Source organism: Ovis aries, chromosome 3 (assembly GCF_016772045.2).
Source record: "Ovis aries strain OAR_USU_Benz2616 breed Rambouillet chromosome 3, ARS-UI_Ramb_v3.0, whole genome shotgun sequence".
NCBI classification, from domain to species: Eukaryota; Metazoa; Chordata; class Mammalia; order Artiodactyla; family Bovidae; genus Ovis; species Ovis aries.
The window spans coordinates 74,302,556-74,324,909 of NC_056056.1; the positions used below are offsets into that span (position 1 = coordinate 74,302,556).

The following is a 22,354-nucleotide window of genomic DNA, read 5'->3' on the forward strand; positions in this document are numbered from 1 at the left end:
CCACTTTCTGCCGTAAGGGTGGTGTCATCTGCATATCTGAGGTTATTGATATTTCTCCCAGCAATCTTGATTCCAGCTTTTGTTTCTTCCAGTCCAGTGTTTCTCATGATGTACTCTGCATAGAAGTTAAATAAGCAGGGTGACAATATACAGCCTTGACATACACCTTTTCCTATTTGGAACCAGTCTGTTGTTCCATGTCCAGTTCTAACTGTTGCTTCCTGCCCTGCATATAGATTTCTCAAGAGACAGGTCAGGTGGTCTGGTATACCCATATCTTTCAGAATTTTCCACAGTTTATTGTGATCCACGCAGTCAAAGACTTTGGCATAGTCAATAAAGCAGAAATAGATGTTTTTTCTGGAACTCTCTTGCTTTTTCCATGATCCAGCAGATGTTGGCAATTTGATCTCTGGTTCCTCTGCCTTTTCTAAAACCAGCTTGAACATCAGGGAGTTCACAGTTCACATATTCCTGAAGCCTGGCTTGGAGAATTTTGAGCATTACTTTACTAGCATGTGAGATGAGTGCAATTGTGTGGTAGTTTGAGCATTCTTTGGCATTACCTTTCTTTGGAATTGCAATGAAAACTGACCTTTTCCAATCCTGTGGCCACTGCTGAGTTTTCCAAATTTGCTGGCATATTGAGTGCAGCGCTTTCACAGCATCATCTTTCAGGATTTGAAACAGCTCAATTGGAATTCCAACACCTCCACTAGCTTTGTTCGTAGTGATGCTTTCTAATGCCCACTTGACTTCACATTCCTTAGTAAACATTTACTTTGTGACCCTTATGAGCCAGGACTGTGTTCACTGTTATCTGAAAAAAGATTGAGCTGATAACTTAGGAAGGGGTCATTGAAAATTAAAACTTATTGTTTATGTTATTATCAACTGTGGTATACACTATATAAGCCAAGAACCTTAATAATAGTAATTCTGCAGTTATTTTTATTCTAGTTTTAAAAGTATCAGCTATTTTTGTACTTAAATTTATTGGTTTCAGGTTTTTAACAATATATGAATATACTTAGGTAGAAAGCAGAGTAAGTATTCTTTTTTGTTGTTGTTGTTAAGAAATTGACAATTTGCACAAAATTTCTATTGTAGTGTTGGATAAGAATATCCTAGAAAGTAACTTGGGACAGTGTTTGTGGTAGAATAATTCTAAAGGACAGTAAGAAGTTAAATAATAATAGTAATTTTTAAAAAGCCCCTAATACTCTCCAAAGATTAAAAAGGTGGTGAACACAATAATAATGAGAGATTTACTTTATACAGCTTTCAGCTAGGTAGACTTGACTGTTGCTAGCCTTGACTGCGGCTGCTGCTGCTAAGTCGCTTCAGTTGTGCCCGACTCTGTGCAACCCCCTAGATGGCAGCTCACCAGGCTCCTCTATTCCTGGGATTCTCCAGGCAAGAACACTGGAGTGGGCTGCCATTTCCTTCTCCAATGCATGAAAGTGAAAAGTGAAAGTGAAGTCGCTCAGTCGTGTCTGACTCTTAGCGACCCCATGGACTGCAGCCCACCAGGCTCCTCTGTCCATGGGATTCTCCAGGCGAGAGTACTGGGGTGGGTGCCGTTCCTTCTCCGAGACTGAGGGACTACATGACACCATTTTAACTCCCAGGAGAATTTTGGCTAACAAAATGAAAAGGGGGCTTTTTTTCTTTAGAAACTAAAATATAATAAAAGTTCTTTTAAAAAATAAGCTGGATTAAAATTAATAGGCAACTCAGAAATTAGTTCAACAATACTTTTGAAACACTTAGCTAGTGTTTATGTTAAAGACAGCAAAATGAATCATTTATTGTTGAAGAGGTGTTTTAGGTGTTACTGATTTTCTTGTGAATTTATTTGGAGAACTTGAGTACTGTCTGCTTTTAAATCAATAATCACATATGGTACACATTAACCATATATTGTCCATAATCAGTGCATTTTGGTGGCCTATGCTAATATCAGTATAGTTATTTGTTTAGAAAATGTGTTGACATAGTCTAGCTCTTATAGCATAGATTGACATTATGATGTTTTAAGCTAAATGATAAGTCAACGATGAAATAAAAATATAAAATGAAATGCTAAGATAGAATTTCACTTTAAAAATTAATTTATAAATCTGTCCTGAAAATATTTTCATAATTTGATTTTATGGTATTTTTTGGTATAAAACGTAACAGCAAATTTGAAATAACTGATAGATCTAATTAAAATAGGAAATTATATTATCTTTTTTTCAAAGAAATATGGAATAATTTAATTTTGACTCAGAAAGCTAATCAAAAGCTTAATGTAACCAAACCAGTTCTGCTGGGTTCACATTTGTTGCATCTTGGTCCAAACTTAAATGGTTTCCACATCTCTTACTCACCTATAATTAAGTGTAATCATTGAATCTTGTGAGTTAATCATAGACTATAACTTGTTAGTTGTTAATTGGGATGCAGCCAAAGCCAATATTAAATATTCTTCTTTTTTTTTTTTTTTTGATGTCTAAGCATACTCTTTGGGCTTCCCTGGTCGCTCAGCTGGTAAAGAATCTGCCTACAGTGCAGGAGACCTGGGTTTGATCCCTGGGTTGGGGAGATCCCCTGGAGAAGGGAATGGCTATTCACTCCAGTATTCTGGCCTGGAGAATTCCATGGACTGTATAGGTCATGGGGACACAAAGAGTCGGATACAACTGAGTAACTTTCATTTTTCAAGTATGCTCTTTGCTTGAAGAGAAAGTATTTGGTTAGTTTTTCTATTCATTTTTCATGGTAACATGGGTACTATCATTATGATTCCTTGCATGAAGCTTTCTCTTAAATCTAGCATTCTTGCACAGCATCCTGGATACAATTAGTTCAAATTAAAAAATGGTATTATTAAAAGTTAGACTCATGCTTACAAGCCTAGAGAGAAAGGAAAGATAACAATGATTGAGAGGCCTTTTCAAACAACTAAGATAAAAAATAATTTGAAGAATTACGATTTGTAAGTGAAAGCTTGAAATATTTATGGAAGTATAGGGTTAAAAAAGAGTCTAAAATATGGTCGTTATGTTTCTAAGAGAGAAGTTAAATGAATTAGATAAAGAGACAAGACTGTATTAATATTTCTAATCATGACCTAAAAAATTAACTAAGAAAGTTAAAAAATTATAATTAGAATATTTCTAATGGGTCAATTCATATTTCAAATTTCAGCACATCTATGCTATGTTAAAGCATGTGCCTCCAATGTGGGAGACCTGGGTTCCATCCCTGGGTTGGGAGATCCCCTGGAGAAGGAAACGGCAATCCACTCCAGTATTCTTGCCTGGAGAATCCCATGGATGGACAAGTCCATGGGGTCGCAAAGAGTCAGACACGACTGAGAGACTTCACCTTACCTTACCTTACCTTACCTTACCTTACCTTACCTTATCTATTAAATTGAGACTTTCCTGGTGTCTCAGTGTTAAAGAATCTAACTGCCAATGCAGGAGATGCAGGTTTGATCCCTGGGTCAAGAAGATCCCCTGGAGAAGGAAATGACAAGCCACGCTATTATTCTTGCCAGGGAAATCCCATGGACAGAGGGGCCGGGTGGAGTATAGTCCATTGGGTCACAAAACAGCCAGACATGGCTTAGCAACTAAACAACAACAACCTGTTAAATTATATCTATTATTGTGATAAAGAAATAGCTAATGATAATTTATATAAGTAGTGAGTTGCCATGCCCTCCTCCCAGGTATCTTCCCAACCCAGGAATCCAACCCATGGCTCCTGTGTCTCCTTAAAGACTTCATGTAATAGTACTGTACATTGCTTTTTTGATACAATAAAACTGGTTACAGAATTCAAATCTATATTTCCTTGCTTATTGATTGTAACACACAGACTTTATCTGCTGTAAGGGCATTAATATTTCTTTTTAAATATTAGGTTTATCACTACTGGAAAACAGCAGTGAAAGCCCACTTTTCCTTTTCAACAGAGTCACAAGTTTTATTTAGCAGAAATCTCCATGGCTGTCTTTGTTAGGATGATGATATTTTCTATTGAATTTGATTGGAAGTTTGAACACATCTTTCCAAAATGACAATACTGAAAATGATTTAAGTAAATCTGTTAGCTGGGAAGAAAAAAGATACAAGGTAAGAGCAGGGATGCAGACAAAGATGCTAGGTCAAAACAGGGAGAGAGGAAAAACACTGCCCATTTCTTTAGTTGGTCCCATTATAGAGTCTTTGAGCATCTGGCAATATCCAGAGTTATAATAAAACCTAAAGGGTATTGTGGATCCATTTCTGTTCCCAGGGCTTCTGAAGTATGAGACAATCTGCTCTGACCCTAGTGCAGGTGAAATTTAGCCAACTAGTAATTCTGAACACCTGGACTCATTTAATGTCCATGAAATAAAAGTTGCTGGGCTCTGCCTACCTCCATCTTGACAAGTTTGTCAGTGTTCAAAGCATCATAAAATGACAAGGATTTTGAGGCTCCAGGGCATTCTCATGTGGCCTCTTCTACTTCCAGGGGATCTTAAAAGGTGTGCAGAGGGAAGCAGCATGCTGTGACTGAAAAGCATCAATTTGGAATGAAATAGTCTGGATTAAATGTGACTAGATGTTTTAGCTTAGAGAAGCCACCTACTTGTTTTGAGTTTCAGGCATCCTCCGCATGATATCTCTAAGGCTGACAAATAGAGTTAGTATGAAGATTAAAGGTGTGAAGGTTTGAAAAGTAATTGATTTATCATTTGGTATATACAATAGGAAGTATGCTAGCTTCTCTCTCTTTCCAAAAGACTTACTAATATCACATCTAAACTGCAATCTCTTTTGAGCACCTTTGGATCCCTTCTGAGAAGCCTAGTAGTTAAGTATGATTAAGCACACAAAATCTGAAACCAGATTGTTTGAGATCAAATCACAGCTCAGATGCTTATTAGGCATCTGTTTTGGGGCAAGTTATTAAGCCCTTTGAGGTTCAGCGGAAATAATAGCATATATTCCCATATAGTATTTCTTATAAACTGCTTAAGAGTTACTACAACATGGCAAGTATCCAGGAAGGATAGCTTTTAACATCACTACCATCACCATCACCATCAATTCATCATCATGCATCTGCTACCAAATACAGACTTTCTTGAATTTCCGCTCATTAGGGAAGCTTTGGCACTAATGTTACAAAACAGTTAAGAAGTTGGATATGGTTTCCATTTAGCCTTAGAAGATATTTGTGATTAATTTCTCAATGGATTTTTATCTTCTCAATGAGTTTTGATTTATTATCATTTTGAAGGAGTGGGCATGTTTGGCAAAGGAATTATATAAGTTGGATATAAGAACACAGCATATTACTCTTGCTATGATTTTAATAATTAAAGATTTATCATAGATAACTCAAACATTGGAGAATACAAATGAGACATGTTTTCCTATATGGTATTGGCTTTTCAACTAGGGTTGATGTAGACATTTAAATGTGTCTTTGTACTTTGATGGGTAGCCACTCTTCAGTACTTGCTTCATAAAAAAGGGCATTTTTCTCAGACAAGCATTGTCCTTTTGCTCATCAGAGTTAATGACCAGCTCCACCCTAAAGTTCTCAAGGTTCTTTTTCACCCCTAATATAAGGGATTGGTTATTTGAGGGTGAGGGAAACAAAGAAAGATCTAACTAGACAGAAGGAATAATAAAGATCCTGAGTCGGGACCAAACATGTTACATTCATGTGAATGGAAGTCCTTTGCTTGACTTTGCTTCTGATGGTTATCTCTCCATCAGGCTTTGCTCTGTTATCAGAGTCCACAAGTCTCTTCAGAATACCCTCTGGCTCTTCCAGGGGAACCATGAAAAGGGATGATCTCAAGGAACCCCCGGGCTTCCCTGATAGCTCAGCTGGTAGAGAATCCGCCTGCAATGCAGGAGATCCCAGTTCGATTCCTGGGTCGGGAAGATCCGCTGGAGAAGGGATAGGCTACCCACTCCAGTATTCTTGGGCTTCTCTGGTGACTCAATTGGTAAAGAATCTGCCTACAGTGTAGGAGACCTGGGTTCAGTCCCTGGGTTGGGAAGATCCTCTGGAGAAGGGAACATCTGTCTACTCCAGTATTCTGGCCTGGAGAATTCCATGGACTGTATAGTCCATGGAGTTCCAAAGAGGTGGACAGGACTGAGCCACTTTCAGGGAACCCCCAGTAATCACTGCTGTTGAGAAGTTAGCAATGAATATTTACCTTAAGTTCAAAATGCTCATACATTATTCAGATTTGAGCAGTTTGTGTGATTTCGCCTTCAAATTTCTAAGCCAAATTGCAGGAAAAATGTTATCTTCTGAATTCACTGATTCAAAATTTTTCCAGAAAAATAATTGGTTGAAAATGTATCTCCTTGTTTGAAGCGACTAGTTCATTACCTGAAAACTTGCATTTTAAGGGCTCAAGCACCAAACTTTGTTGATTTTTCTCTTTCAGGTGAACAGGGAGGTAAAATGGTCAAAGGTGAAAACTTTTCTTTCTTCAGCTAATTTGTAGAGGGTACTTGAAAAACAAGTCAAATGATTTCAAACAGTATTTGTAAGGTGGAAAGTGTACAGAGCACTCTTGCTACGTCTCAAGATAAAAGAGCTCTCTAGAGAAATGAGTTAACAAGACATTCTACCCCACAAAGAAACTAAACGTGTTACATTAGCTTTGAAATATAAGCATAGAATGATGAATCATTTTTTGACATTGTAGAAGTAAATGACTTTTAGAAAATGTGGTGAGTCCCTGTTGATTCAGAGAGGCTTTATATATTACATTTCATAAAACACACTGATGAATGAAACTTAGGAACAAACAATTAGACGAATGTCAAGATACATAGTTAGGTTCTACCTTTATATCAACAATTTTCCATTCTTAAATTGGAAGATTTTAAAAATGTGATTAGCCATTTATTTTGCAATTGCTTTATGTCTGCAAATGATGCAATTTAGTTTTTTGTGCATAATTCCTTAATCTAGTTTAATCTTCTAGATAAAATTTCTGAATAATGCCTACATATGTTCATACATAATTTACATTTCTGTCTCTACAGAGAGTCCATGTATTTATATCTGAATCTGCATATGTATATAACAGCATCTGTCTTTTTATTCATATATATTTTCCTCTGCAGGGCCTATGCACATACTATTTCCTCTGCCTGGAAAACTCTTACTCTCATTGCTGACTTTTTCAAGTCTTCAGCTCCTCAGCAAGGCTTTCTTTAATCACTCAATGCCTCTCATAACACCCTGCCCTTTTCCTCTTGACCCTTAGCATACTTTATATGCTAATATAAATTTTAATATATAAAGAAGTTATTATATAAAGAAATAATTTTAATATATAAAGAAATAATAAGAGACTTAAAGCTTCATAGACAGGAGCACTGTCTATTTTGTTAACCCCTGTTTATCCAGAATTTGGCAAAATGTCAGGAGTACAGTATAAAATCCATCTGCATTTGTTGAATGAATGAATCAGTAAATAAATAAATACAAGTGAAGACTTACACAAGTTTAGTATTTTTTGTTTCCAGAATTTTACTGTCATTTGTCCAAGGAAATCATATAATTTAGAAAAAAATGAATGTATATAAACACAATCAACATGTACCTGTTTAAAATTTTAAATCCTGGGAAGCGTGGTATAGCATTTTCATGAAATATATGGCATCTAATAGAAACTAGCTGAATGTTTCTTATTATTTTATTTTCATGACAATATTATTGTTTTATGAAGACAAAGAAAGGTCATAATCATCAGGAGCTTCAGCCTTAGAGATTTTATATTCTCTTCTGAAAACTTTTCTGCCAAAATTACAGATATAAACATAGATTTATTTTTGATGGCTACAGAAATCATTGCTTACCAAACTGGGGATAATAGAACCTTGCTGGTTCTATAGAAAATAGCCTTTGGTAAATGCCTTTGTCTGCCCATATGTTGTTGTTGTTTAGTCGTTAAGTCATGTCTGACTCTTTTATGACGCCAAGAACTGTAGCCTGCTAGGCTTCTCTGTCCATGAGTTTTCCCACGCAAGAATACTGGAGTGGGTTGTCATTTCCTTCACCAGGGGATTTTCCCAACCCAAGGATTGAACCTGTGTCTCCTGCATTGGCAGACAGATTATTTACACTGAGCCACCTGGAAAGCTATATACCCGTATATATATATACACCTTTGCTTTTTCTAAGAATATAGATAGGTAGTCCTGGGCTAGAAGTCAACAAAAAGTGAAAGGTAGCCCTGTCAGCTTTCTCTTGGAATGTGTTTCAGATTAAGTCTCTGCTCAAGGCTTGTGGAAACCAAGGTAGCATTGTTTAAAAGTCAGTTCATCAAACACACTTGAAAATATTATCTCACTATTATTTTTCTGGTTTCAAGTCAAATTTTACAAAATTTAAAAAATTGTATCCCTTCCAAACTAACCTTTTAATTTCATGTATATTTTATAATCATTCACTGAGTCATTCAAATTTTAAAGATTTTAAAAATAACTGTATTTATTTATTTTTGGCTGTGCTGTGTCTTCATTGCTGTGCAGGCTTTGCTCTAGTTGTGAGCAGAGGGCTACTCTCGAGTTGTGGTATATGGGCTTCTCATTGTTCTAACTTCTTTTATTGCAGAGTGTGGGCTCTAGGCACACAGGCTTAGTAGCCGCGGTTCCTCAGCTCTGGAGCACAGATTTAATAGTTGTGGCACAACAATTTGCTCTGTGGCATGAGGAGTCTTCCTGGATCAGAGAGTGAATCTATTTCTCCTGCATTAGCAGGCAGATTCTTTACCGCTGAGCCAGCAGGGAAGTCCCTAAAGATTTTGTTAATATAAAGACTAACTTTACTTTACTTACAACCCGGTTACTAAGATAATATTTACCATGAAGAGGACTGAAGCCACCATCCAAAGATGTTTTATCTTCTATGTCTGAAAGATAGTGTTCTCTATGCTGTGGAAATTTGAAAGTCAGACCATAATTGCATAGTCAGCTCTCCATGAAAATGATGGTTCTGGGATACAAGTAAATGAAACCCACAAATAGTCCCAGACTTCTGTTATAGGAAAACTACTTTACGTAGAAATTCCAGCAACTATTGCCACTGGGAGAGTTGAATGTCCTATTCCTGTCGTTTCTGGGCAGGAATTAATAACAAGCAGTGTAACAGCCCAAAGACAAGGAATCAAAGAGAAGCAGAGAAACAAAGGTTATGGTTTTAATTAGCAGCTGAAACCCAGTGTTTATTTCTTACAGTTTCCTGAATGACCATAAAATGTGACCAAAGCTAATTTAACACCCAACCAAGGGTTTAAAGGTTATAATAAAACAAATTTAAAAAACCATAAACAAACAAGCCATATCTGATCAACCCACTGAACTTTTGATAGTTCTTAAGCAGGTGTCACCTTATATCTCCATGCAGCAGCTCAAGAGGTTTGTCATGATGCCAGAACACTGGGCTACATGTTCAACCCAGAGATCTTACTGTGAAAAGTTAAGAACCTGAGATGGGTCACCAGTCAATCCCTGCTTTTCACTCTGCTTAATTTCTGCTGTTTGATTATTCAAGGAAAGAGAGCTTAATGATAGTACACATTCTTTATATGTAAGGACACGTTTAAAGATGCATATTTCTATTTTATGATGGTTATTTATTTCAGTGGATGGAAATGCAGAATTAATGATCTTAAATAGCTTTATTTAAGAATAGTTTTGCTTTATTTCATCCTAGAGTTGTGTGGCATCATGCAGAGATATGCTATTTGAACCATGAAAAGTATGATGAAAAAGACTTGAGATTTATGAACCCATAGCCACACTGGGAAAACTTCATAATGGTTGGAGAATGTCTTTTAAAATATAAAAGATAACAGTAAAGAATCTGCTTGCAATGTGGGAGACCTGGGTTAGATTCCTGGGTTGGAAAGATCCCCTGGAGGAGGGCTTGGTAACCCATTCCAGTATTCTTGCCTGGAGAATTCCCATGGACAGAGGTGCCTGGTGGGCTATAGTCCTTGGGATTGCAAAGAGTTGGACACGACTGAGCTACTAAGCACAGCAAAATCCAGTATAGGCTCAACTGGTAAGCAAAATAGAGATAGTTTCAAAATACCAACAGTAAGATGATTGCCCCTTTCAAAGACACACCCACCAGTCACTTAGTAGGCTAGTTTCATCGCAACAGTATTCTGATTATTGATTTAATTTCATCTAAGGAGAGAGAATGTGAGGAAATGGAGTCATTGAAGAGTCAGTGCTCTCACCAGAATTCAGGGTCTATCTGTCCTCCAGAGGGACTCATTGGCTTCTATGCTCACCACCACCACCAAGTCCTGCAAACGTGGTAAGCCGTGTGATCTTACCCATAAAGACAAGTCTCTCCATCCCCTCTGAAGAGAAGGGTTATACTTTCTTGGAAAAAAAAAAAACTAACACATAAGGTTTACAAAAATTTCCTAGGTTATTCTGAAATATCGATCTAGTGGGATATTCCCTTTCCCCTTACAAATTGAAGAATTTCTGATTTAAAAATATAACACAATCCTAGATCTCAGCTATTGTATAAACTTTGAAAAAAAATCTAGGACTCAAATTCAAATGTAGGTGCCTTTGATTCATTTCAAAAAACTAACAAGTCTGTTCTTCCTTTCTCCCTCCTTCTCTCCTTCTCTCTCCCCCTCTCTCTCTTTTTATTTTGTCTCCCTCTCTACTAACCACTGAGCAATCCATTTTGGCTTTTCATAGAATGATAGTATCATTAACATTGGAGGGTTCATAGAGGGGTGTCTAATCAAGCAGTCTCTGCTTCAGTACAACCAGTGGCTGGACAGTTTATACCATAGGTGAGCATGATTAGATTTTAGAATAGTCCCTCTTAAGCCAGCTGGTAGATGCTTTTACTTTGGTCCATTCTCAGATTTTCCAAGCTTTCGTTCTCAGTTTTTCTTTAGCTTTCTTATTTGCAAAGTAGATATGGTACTTCACAAACTGTTGTGAAAATCAGTCAAGGTACTGTATGTTCTAACTGCATTACAATGACTATATAATTCAAGCATTGTTTTAATTAACTTCCATCAAACTACTGTGAAGTAAAACATTGTTTTCCAAATGTAAGAATAGCAATGATAGAAGTAATAATAATAATTGAGCTCAGAGGTGCTGAGTGGCCATTAAGTGTGCTAAGAACTTTATACGCATTATCTCATCAAAAGAAAATTGCAGTGTGATGAAAACATCCTGGAATTAAATAATGGTGATGCTTGCACAACCTTGCGAATGTTCTAAAATCACTGAAGTGTATGCTTTAAAAGGACAGATTTTATGGTAGGTGAATTAGATCTCAATTTGAAAAAGAATGTGTAGGTGCAAGAGCCTTGGAAAACTATAAGCACAGAGGTAGTCCTCACAGTGCTGTGAAGGAAACAATAAGGAATAAGTCAACTTGGGGTTTTTATTTGTTTTTTTACTCTTAAGTTCTTTATCATATGGTTGAGGAGTTACAACAGGTACATAAAAACTAACACCTAAAACATGTAGTCTGGGTTGGGGGGCTGTAATGAGCTTACAAAGTTTTATTAGACAGTCTGAGGACCAGGAGATGAGTATAAGCCTCCAGAAGGGTGATACCATTGTCAGGATGTAGTTTCATGGAATCAAGGAAGCTATAGCAGTCTAAAGGACAGGGGCACGTTAGAAAAGATATACTGTCCTCCATGAAGATTTGGTGAGTAAATGAAAATATGATTTTCTTAGAATGCATGAGCCTTTAGTGATATCTCGCTACAGTGATCACTCTAGATTTTAGCCACTTCTGGTTCTTTATCATGTGGTGCTGTGAAATGTCATCAGCCAAAAAGAAAGGTGTACTTCTCAATAACCCTGCTCTTGACTCCATTCTTTGATTTCAGGATCTTATAGAACATGGACACATTGAATATACTTTTATTTTACAAAATTCCTCCAACTTGATGAGGTTTCCATACTTATATTTATTAGCTGTATGATTTGAGGCACATTATTTAAACTCTCTGAGCAGACAGAGAAAATAACACTTAGCTTTTGGTCAGCTAGGAGTTTCAGGTAGATTCCTGGTATGTTTCAAAAGTCTATTATGAGAATGCCTCATTCTATTATTACTGAATGTCTGGTACTCAGTGAGCCCTGTAGTGTGTAGGGCCCAGAAAGAAAGACGAGAGGCAGAAAGAACATATCTTCTACATCCCTGAATGTCTTTGATATCCACTGGATGGCTGACAGCTGTCCAACTGGCTTGCTTCTGCCATACAGTCAAAGGCTTCCTGAGACACTTTGAAACCTTCCTCATAGAGCAGCTCTGCTCCTCCTGCCAATCCCTCCCCTCTTTTAAGGGTATTTTCATGCATTATTTATCTCCCCTTTATCTCTCCAATTTGATTGAAAACTTTCTGAAGGGCGAGAACACACATGACCTGTTTGTATTGTCTGCACGCTTATCAAATGCAGAATTCGTATTATTCAATTTTGTATTTATTAACTTAATGAAGAAAAAAGTATTAGTCAGTAGGGAAAGTGGAAGACAGGGGAGCAGTGACCTTCTGGTTTTGAAATGGTGTGGGTTTTCTGCTGGGGAGAGTGCATTGCCAGCTCAGTGCCAGGTTAAAATGACTAGATCCAAACCGTGTGTTGACATTAGAGTCCATCTAGACAGGTAAGCATAATCTCTACCATGCAGACCCCTGAGTCACTCACTGGAAAATGTTCAGGGGTTAAATTAGCAATTATCTGAATTGGTATCTCTATTTTGAGGTGAGAGAACAGATGCCTCTCTGACTCTGACACTTTGCAGTGTCACTTACTCCCAGCAGCAGTGACTCTAGGTCTCAGCGTCATCATCAGCCTGAAAATCTTGTTCCCCAATGAGGATTAGTCTCTGGAGGAGCAAAACACGACATTTAACCTGACTCTGATTTTAGTTGACAATGTAGACTTGGACAACGGGGACTGTTCTGTACAATAGGAAATGGACCTGAGTATGGAGTGCGTTTGAAGACATCATCAAGTGCTCTCCACAGTGGGGCCCTGGAGTCCTGAGCTCCACTGTGCGGCACAACAGAAGCTTATAGACCGCAGCAAGTCTCCTTGCTAATCTACATGCCATGCTGGATTACACACTTATTGATTTTGTTTAGTGGTATTAAAAGAGTATGATAAATAAATGAACAACAAAAAAGACACTTTTTCTTTCTTTCTTTCTTTCTTTTCTTTCAACTGTTTCCTTGGACATAATTGAGCTAAACACTTCTTCCTAACAACCCCAGAATAGGGAACAAAGCAGTGGACATATCTGTATGCCATGGTATATATATTTTGTTGTATCTATTTCATATGCATATCGATTGAAATATATCTGCATCTTGAACATACAGACATCCTGCTTGAAGTATGCCCAAGATATTGAGTAAATCATTAAATCCAGATCTTGGTTAAAACAAATATTTTTCAAATAAGTATGTGATTGCAGATGGAACTAAGAGATGGATTCACTTTAGTGTCACTGGCTAAATCTTTCAAGCTCCTTCCTGCTGTCATCGTTCATGTTTCCTTTTAACTTGGCTTAATAATATAATCCTTATTGTGAAATCAGCTTATGTGAAAAAATCAATAATTACCTTTGTCACTATTTATTTAATGAATCCATGGAAAGACTTCATTAAATTATAAATGCCTCGTTACTGATATTCTCATAATAGACTTTTGAAATTATTGTGTGAGCCAGTTATCTATTTTAAGAAAGATACAGTGTTGAAAGATAAGTACATGTCCGGTGAAACTACTGCTGGTTTTGCTAATGCAATATTCATGAGAATTTGCCAGAGACAATCACATTTAATCCCAGAGAATAAGAATTTGAAATGAATTCTTTTAAATTGTAATTATCCATTGGCAAGAAAGTTTAGCAAGGTTTATTGTTTATGTAATTGAAATGACTTTCTATCCTGTTAATATGGGAGGGGTGTGTTTTGAGAATATTTACAGTTTCTGAATAGAACTATAAATATTGGCTCTCTAAATATGCTTGATATCAATATTTTGTTGTTTATGTGCCTTTTTATTTGTTTTTAGGGGAAAAATTGGCCTATTGGCTATACTTATAACTGTTTTTCAAGAACTTGATGCAACCTGGAGTGGAGTAAATGATATCTGTGTTAGGGTACAGCCTATTGTTTGAACCTACTCAGGTGATAATTCAGTTCTAGTTGACTCTGGACCTTGAATCCATGAAATGTCAAAGATGTTGGAAACTGAAGGACCAAATCAGCATATACAGGAAAATATGAGCATTGTTTAAAGTCAGAAGCTCTCCAAGTATCACCAGTTCTCTCTTAACAGTCTGTTTTGTTGCAAGAAATGAATCCCTGAGAAATCTGGGAATTTCTTTACATTAGAAGATATATATTTTATCACATATACATGGGGCCTAGAAAAGTGGTACAGATGAACCTATTTTCAGGGCAGAAATAGAGATGCAAACGCATGAAATGGACAGGTGGACATGGAGTGGCAGAGAGGAGGTGGAATGAATTGGGAGATTGGGATTACCATATAACACTGCCAGGGGTAACATGGATAGCTAGTGGGAACCTGCTCTATAGACCCAAGATGGCTGGGATGGGGTGGGGAGTGGGAGGCAGATACAAGAGGGAGGGAATGTATGTGTACGTAGAGTCAATTCACTTCATTGTACTGCAGAGATTAATACAACATTGTAAAGCAACTAGACCCCAATAAATTATATGGTGGCGGTGATTTAGTAGCTAAGTCATGCCTGACTCTTTGAGATCCCATAGACTATAACCAGCCAGGCTCCTCTGTCCCTGGGATTTCACAGGCAAGGATACTGGAGTGAGTTGCCATTTCCTTCTCCAGGGGATCTTCCCAACCCAGAGGTTGAATTCACATCTCCTGCTTGGCAGGCAGATCCTTTACCGCTGAGCCGTGTGAGAATCCCCAATAAATTATATATATGTATATATATAAACTCAAAAAAGAAAATAAGCATTTTACATTTCATATTGTCAAAAAATATAGGGATAAGGTAAAGGACTCTTTCAGATTTTGGTGCGTTTTGTATCTTTAGCATTGTAGCGTGTCTATTCACAGAACTTGAATCTCCTTCATGATTAGAACTCTGATGAAAATAGCCTTCTGCAGCCTTCCTGTCAGAACAAGTAGTAAACATTAAGAACTTCTGTCTGTCTATTCTGGGATAAGATACATGTCTATAATAGAAGAAACACTAAAGCAATCAACTCTAGAGTAACAGATATCCTCACACGCTTGTTATGATGAAAGAGTGGATTCCTAGGTTGTGACAGGAATTTAAAACTGTTCCATGGAATATTTCTTCTTTACGCCTGTAAAGTCTAGGAAAAGTCTCATTATTACCTTGGTCCCGCTTGGATAATGAAAAAAAGTCCTCTGTTCATGTGGGTATAATTTCAGCTTATGTGTATGCTCAGTCTGTCAGTCGTGTCTGACTCTTTGCGACCCCATGCACTGTAACCTGCCAGGCTCCTCTGTCCATGGAATTTTCCAGATTAGAAAACAGGTGTGAGTTGCCATTTACTACTCCGGGGGATATTCTCTTCAATCTCCTGCATTGGCAGGCAAATTCTTTACCGCTGTGCCACCTGGGAAGCCTTTGTGACCCCATGGACAGTAGCTCACCAGGCTCCGCCATCCATGGGATTTTCCAGGCAAGAATACTGGAGTGGGCTGCCATTTCCTTCTCCAGGGGATCTTCGCAACCCAGGGATCGAACCTGTGTCTCCTGCATTGCAGACAGACACTTTACCGTCTGAGCCACCAGGGAAACCCAATAATAAATACAGTTTCAGTTAAAGCCAGTCTCTTATGCCTGCTTGGGCTGCCTTGGAGCTGCTACTTGCACTGGGTGAGGGAACAGGGTCATGTCTCCTCTTACTTCCAAGGCCTTTACTCCTCCTACTCTCTGATTCCTCCAGGTTTGAAGCAGGAGAAGGAAGAGGAGATAAGGAGCAGAAATGATCTTACTTGGCTAATACTGTAGTAACCATCTAGCTGGGTTTAGCCCATGCTCAAATTTGGCTGAGGGGAGCGCTTTTGGGGGACATTTTGGTGGGATTTTTTTTGTGTGTGTGCTCTTAACCACATGGTTGAAATTTCTTTGCTTGCAATTCCCTGAAAGTGGGTAAATGCACCTCCTTCAGACAGTCATTTAGGATTTCACCTCAGTCCCTGCATGCCCATCACTGCAACTCCATGCTCTTGCTGTTGAGTTGTCTTCACTACTCACCACCTCTCTCTCCAGGGACCCTCTTGGATAGAATACAACACTGTTCTGTGCTGGCTCTCTAGGCCATGGTCCATGTGTAATGCTTACGTGTTCTTTCTTCTAATGAGGTATTACACAGGTTAGCCCTGGGGCAGTAGTAACTCCTTGCTCTGCCATCAGAGCATCAGCCAGTTATAGTCTTTCCCCTTGAAGATTTGTTGGGCAAGAGTCAAATCCCAGGCAAGGGCAGCCAGGGTGGCTGATTACCCCCACAACTGCTCCCAACTTCCAGGAGACAAGTATCAAACTTCCTGGGATGTGCCATTAAAGTCCTTTTCCCCTGTACCCCTAAGATAAGGGAAAAGTAACCTTCTATCTTGGAAGTACATGCAAATCACATCACACCCCAATTTTATCCAAAAATCCTCTTATAATTATCAATCGCCTGTTGGTCTTGCATTTTTAATTGGCTGCAAATTGGTAATTACTCAAGGGTCCCAAGAGTAGTTTTCAGCGCTCTTCTTTGCAAGGCTGGCTTAGGCAGTCTTGTACCTCATTTTGTAAAATGGAAGTTGAAATCTGGCCTTTTTTATTTGTTTGTTTTTTACTTACTGACATGTCAAGATTGCAGCTGAAATTGAGACGAAAGAGTCCATTTTAACATCCAGTTATGTCCATGTTAAAGATTGAGGGCAGAAGGAGAAGAAGGAGTCAGAGGATGAGATGGCTGGATGGCATCACCAATGCAATGGACATGAACTTGAGCAAACTTTGGGAGATGGTGAGGACAAAGAGGCCTGGTGTGCTGCAGTCTATGGGGTTGCAAAGAGCTGGACATGACTGGGCAACTGAACAACAAATGTCCATGTATCAGTCGCTTACTATCCTCTCTAAAATTATTTTAAGCATGCATTGATTGATACATACAATCTGCAGAGCATAATAAGAGCCTTCATAGTGCTCCTATTCTAGCCAGAAAGATAAAACAAGTAACAAATAACAACCAGATTTACCAAATATGCTACCTGTAGCTAGAGGATGACCCAATATTCCTAAAATTCAGCCTAGTGTAATGATTAGGAGCTCAACTCCTGGAGCCCAACTGCCTGGGTTTGAATCACAGCTTTTCTCTTTCTAGATATATGACCTTAGCTAAATTACTTTATCATTCTGTGCTTCAATTTCTTCATCTGTCAAATGCAGACAGACTAGTACCCCTCTCTTGGAGTTGATAGGAAAAATATCAGAGTTAGTATTGGTAAAGTGCTTAGGACACTATAGAGTTGTTGCTTAAATAAAGATAACTTAATAAACTATTCTTTAAAAATTTTCTGTGGCATTGTATCACAGGTGTTAAAATATAAATATGCCATGTTAAATATTTTACTGAAAATGAGCAAAGAGGAATGCTACTAAAATGAAAAAATAATGAGTGTTTACACAAAATACCTAGGCTTTAAATTTTTCTACAAAAGTCTTTATAGGTCCTTGGATAAAAAGTGTTCATTGAAATCCTCTTGCTTCTCTTCTGAATCAATCTATAAGAAAGCAAAATGCCTTATAATGGCCTATACTTAAAAGTAAGAAACTTGAGAAATACAGTAGAATATAAAAATAAGCCCAGGTTAAAACAGAAGAACAGAGGTCTATGCGGCTTGTTAAATTTCCCTCCTCATTTTGACTGAGTTTCCTAATAACCCAAGTCAGAATGGAAATGTGATTTTGTCATATTGTCCATCAAGCACAAAACAAATCAAAACACACAAAAATAAAAGCTGTACTAACCTGTTACAGGAAAGAGCTCTTTTGTGGACCCTAAGAAACAGGAATAAGAAAAACAGAAGGGAACAATGACAATGATCAGTGTCCCAAACAACATCTTCAAATACTTCTCTTCAATTAATGCAGTGTTATACAAGATTTTTTTTAAATTAGTACAATAACTCTCAGTGTAAGCTGATATCATACTCTTGCTGCTTAGTTCAATGATAAGAATCCAGCAAGAGGTCAAGAGGATGTGGTCCAAATCTTCAGGTTTCTGATGTACTGATTTTAAATTTCTGCCAGAATGGATGGACTATGTGTCCTTTACATCCCTTTTCCCCCATGTTATTCCTCTCAACTGAGGTTTGACAAAAGGTGAGCTGTCGACAATTTGAGGTTACGTACTCTGACAAGGGCCTGCAGTGCAAGTGTTCTCTGTTACTGATTAAGGGCAAATCCACATGCTTTAAAAATAATTGAACTCATGCTAGAATTGACAGCCCTGCTGTTAGCGAAGGCTTCTCAAAGGCAGAGGGCATAAGCACATGTTTCTCTTTGGTGCTTTGTATAATGAAAGTATAAAGTTAACAGCCACAAATTTTGCACTGAGAATTTGTAATGTTGCTTCGCATAATTCAGAGAGTTAATTTTAGATAGCCATATCTTAACTTCATCTTAGCTTAGATATACGCTAAGAATGAGGGAACTGAATTCTAACTTTAGCATCCCTCTTTTTAATTATATGACCTTGAACAAGTCATTGCACCTTCCTGCATCATAATTTCATCATCTGTAAAATAATTTGAACAAATTTCAGATTCTTAGCATAGGAAGATTTTCTGTGTGTGAATAATGATTTCACTCACTAAATGCCTATCTGTGTATTCATACTCTATAGGATGATTTTCTATATCGTGAGCCTTTGTCCACATTATATTCAGAATTAGACTTTATTGCTCTGATTTCACCAGTTATTAAGAGGAATTTCAAGCCTTATTTTTCTTGTGAAATGGAAGACATGGATTAAAGGAACTATGTTAAAGAACATGAAAGTATATCATTTCATACAGGCAGCTGTGCACCTTGTCTGTGGCAACCCCTAGGAAGAAGGCGGCTCAATTCTCTTGAAAGCGTGTGTTTTGAAATATTAATTATCCGTGAGAGAGATGCTTCAGATTCACCCAGATGTCAAGAACATAGCACAAGTTTTAAGACATAAAATCGAAGAAGAGCAGCTGTTGCTCTGAAGCATGTTTTTGAGCGATACCCTGAATAATCCTTACTAAATACTGATGAATCAGCACAGCTTCACTCAACTCTTTCTACTCCTCTACTCTCTTCCAGCATCAAGGAAAAATTGGAGTTAAATTTAATGTTGGGACAGATGACATCGCCATCGAAGAGTCCAATGCAATCATTAACGATGGGAAATACCATGTAGTCCGTTTCACGAGAAGTGGCGGCAATGCCACGTTACAGGTGGACAGCTGGCCGGTGATTGAGCGCTACCCTGCAGGTAAGCCAGTGACTGTGGATTGGGGGAAGAGTTTATGAAAAACAAACGAAAATGAAGCATTGTTTTGCGTCCGTTTCACCCCATTGTGGGTTTTCTGAGAAACCATCAAGTATTTATTGGACGTTAGAGTCGTGTGAATGTAATGCTATCCTAAACTGTTCTTGATACAGTGTACAAATGGCATTATATAGGAGAACTTGAAGGCACACGTTATAGTTTGCAAAATTCCGGACATCAGTGAAACTAGAAAAATGCACACATAAAAGGCACAACATGTCAAAGCTCTTTTTACTGGATCCTTGCATTTGAACAAAGGAAAGGCTTTGTCAAAAGTAACAAAGTTAAAATTTAAAACTAAGAGAGGGAATATTATACCACTTTTCTCTGAAAGAAAATAGGATGATACAGTTCCTTTGATGGTGGTACATAGCTGAAACTCATGAAAGCTGCAGGCGGGGACAAACAGAAATAGTAAAGGAACTCTATCTAGTACCATAAATAAGCAGTTATAAGAACATGTAAGTAAATGACGTTTGTTTTCACTGTCACATAACCATGGGGTTTTACACAGATTCTGTGATACTAGTATTAGTCATTTCAAATCTGTAAAATGAATGTTAATTTACTATTGATAAAATAAAAATTATCTTTCTTCATCATGAATGAGTTTTGTCAGTACTATTGCTGAAACAGACAGTAGATTAGAAATTAAACCAGTTACTTGTGATTGCATATACTCTCAATTTTTAAAATGCCATTTTAAAGTGAAATTCGAATTAAAGCACAAAGGTATTTTGCTCTAATTATTATCCTTTCCATATTTTAGTACAAAATAGACTACTAGAAACATTGTCTCATTTTTCTGCGCACCTCTTTTGGAAACAACTGTTTTATATACAGCAGCAGATTTATAGCATGGTAGAAAAAAAGATTAAAAAAAGAAAATTTCATTTGGCACAATAAATTGATTGCCAAAACTTATATAGAAATTTCCCTATTACAGTATGTGTTTCTTGCAAGAAGTAATTCAAGGAAGTAACTAACTTACAAAATAAAAACCACTTTTCCTTAGTAGTTACACATAATTATGAAATGAAATATCTGTGATGCCCTCTGGGACCTTTTATAATTTATAACATCTACATACTTAAGCTGCACTTCAAACCTATTCTGTAAATCTTGTGCTTTACAAATATATACTGAATTTAGTGTAATAAAATACTGTCTTCTTCTGAAAATACAGAATTCATAGGCAAGCACATTAATAATACATCCAGTACCTTTTAAAATACTGTCAATTAGTAGATACAATAGATATTTCCTGAATTGATGTCATTTGAATCATCCAGGTCTTAAGACCACAATTACGAGAATGCACACCTTCAGTTACCAACGATAATAAGATAAAGGAATGGAAGATCTGGAAGCAAAGTAACTTAAATGTGAATGCAGTGTTATATAGCCCCTGCTAACCCTTAGCACATTTACTGAATTCTAATAGAAATGTAATTTTTATAATAACTGCAGCCTTAGTGAAATAACAGGAGTCGACTGGATTTTAATCTAAAATCCAGATTAACAATACCTATTTACTGAGAGGAAATCATTGCACTGGATACCACTGAAGACATAAAGTAGGATAAGGTCTAGACGCTGCCCCTGGGGTGTGGTCCTCTGTGAACAGTGGACCTGAGCTTATAAAAGGACAAATCCTGTTACTCTTATATTACAGTGCTGCAGTTGCCTCTTGAAACTTAACTTGGTTTCACCAGTTAGCTCATTAAAATTATCTTAGTTCATTAACTTTTCACTCTTGTTACACTTTCCAAACCAGTATCTTTAAGAACCCTGCCCTAGAGGATGTTAATGGTGACCTATGGCAGGAGAGAGGAAGCCCCACCCTCAAATTAGTTTGGGAACTTCTGGGTTAAACTAAGTTTAAAATATCTACACTTGGACTTTATATTAATACCATATTGAATCTCTAAAAGAGAAATACAGTATGCATTTCCCGAGCATTCGTAAACAGAACCTAGTTTTCTGATGTACTAATAATGCATTTAGATAAATATTTTATGTTTTAAAAAACTTTTATACCTCATTATTTTAAAATATTTTATCTGATTATCAGCACTTTAATTGTGTACATACCAGATACTATATTCTAGGCACAGTCCAAAAAGGATGACCTCTGTCTTTTTGTGGCATCAGTCAGTTCGGTCGCCCAGTCATGTCCGACTCTCTACAACCCCATGGACTGTAGCACCCCAGGCTTCCCTGTCCATCACCAACTCCCAGAGTTCACTCAAACTCATGTCCATTGAGTCAGTGATGCCATCCAGCCATCTCATCCTCTGCAATCCTCTTCTCCTCCTGCCTTCAATCTTTCCCAGCATCAGGGTCTTTTCCAATGAATCCGTTTTGTGGCCTGTTAATGTCCAATTTGAATACTAGTAGCTGAGACTGGAGCAGTATTAATTAACTTATAAAACTTATATAAAAGCACTCACCACAAAGGACTGTAATGAAAACTTAACAAGTATTTGTATTTTTTTCTAGGCTTATATTTTTACACATATAATGTCTTATGTACCAATTAAATATTTTCTCAATATAAAATATATTTAAAAATCAGAAGCTGGCAAAATCATGATAATTAAGGAGCAAATCTCGAGAAATACTCAGTTTCGATTTCACCTTTTATATTTAGTCAAAGATTCTAAGAGTCCTTCCAGCAAAAAGTGTTTTAGATATAATTAATAAATCAAAGGT

The 22,354-nt window shown here is 37.3% G+C and overlaps 1 protein-coding gene across 32 annotated transcripts in view; it reads left to right on the top strand.

Annotated features, from left to right (window-relative positions):
* The window catches only part of NRXN1 (neurexin 1), a 1,208,609-nt gene that overhangs the window by 1,000,376 nt on the left and 185,879 nt on the right, over window positions 1–22,354 (top strand). For all 32 annotated transcript variants that reach the window (XM_042246177.2, XM_060413877.1, XM_060413886.1 and 29 more), the window contains one exon: window positions 19,411–19,582. In XM_042246177.2, coding sequence (XP_042102111.1) covers window positions 19,411–19,582 — 172 coding nt within the window. The remainder of the gene's footprint in view (window positions 1–19,410; window positions 19,583–22,354) is intronic.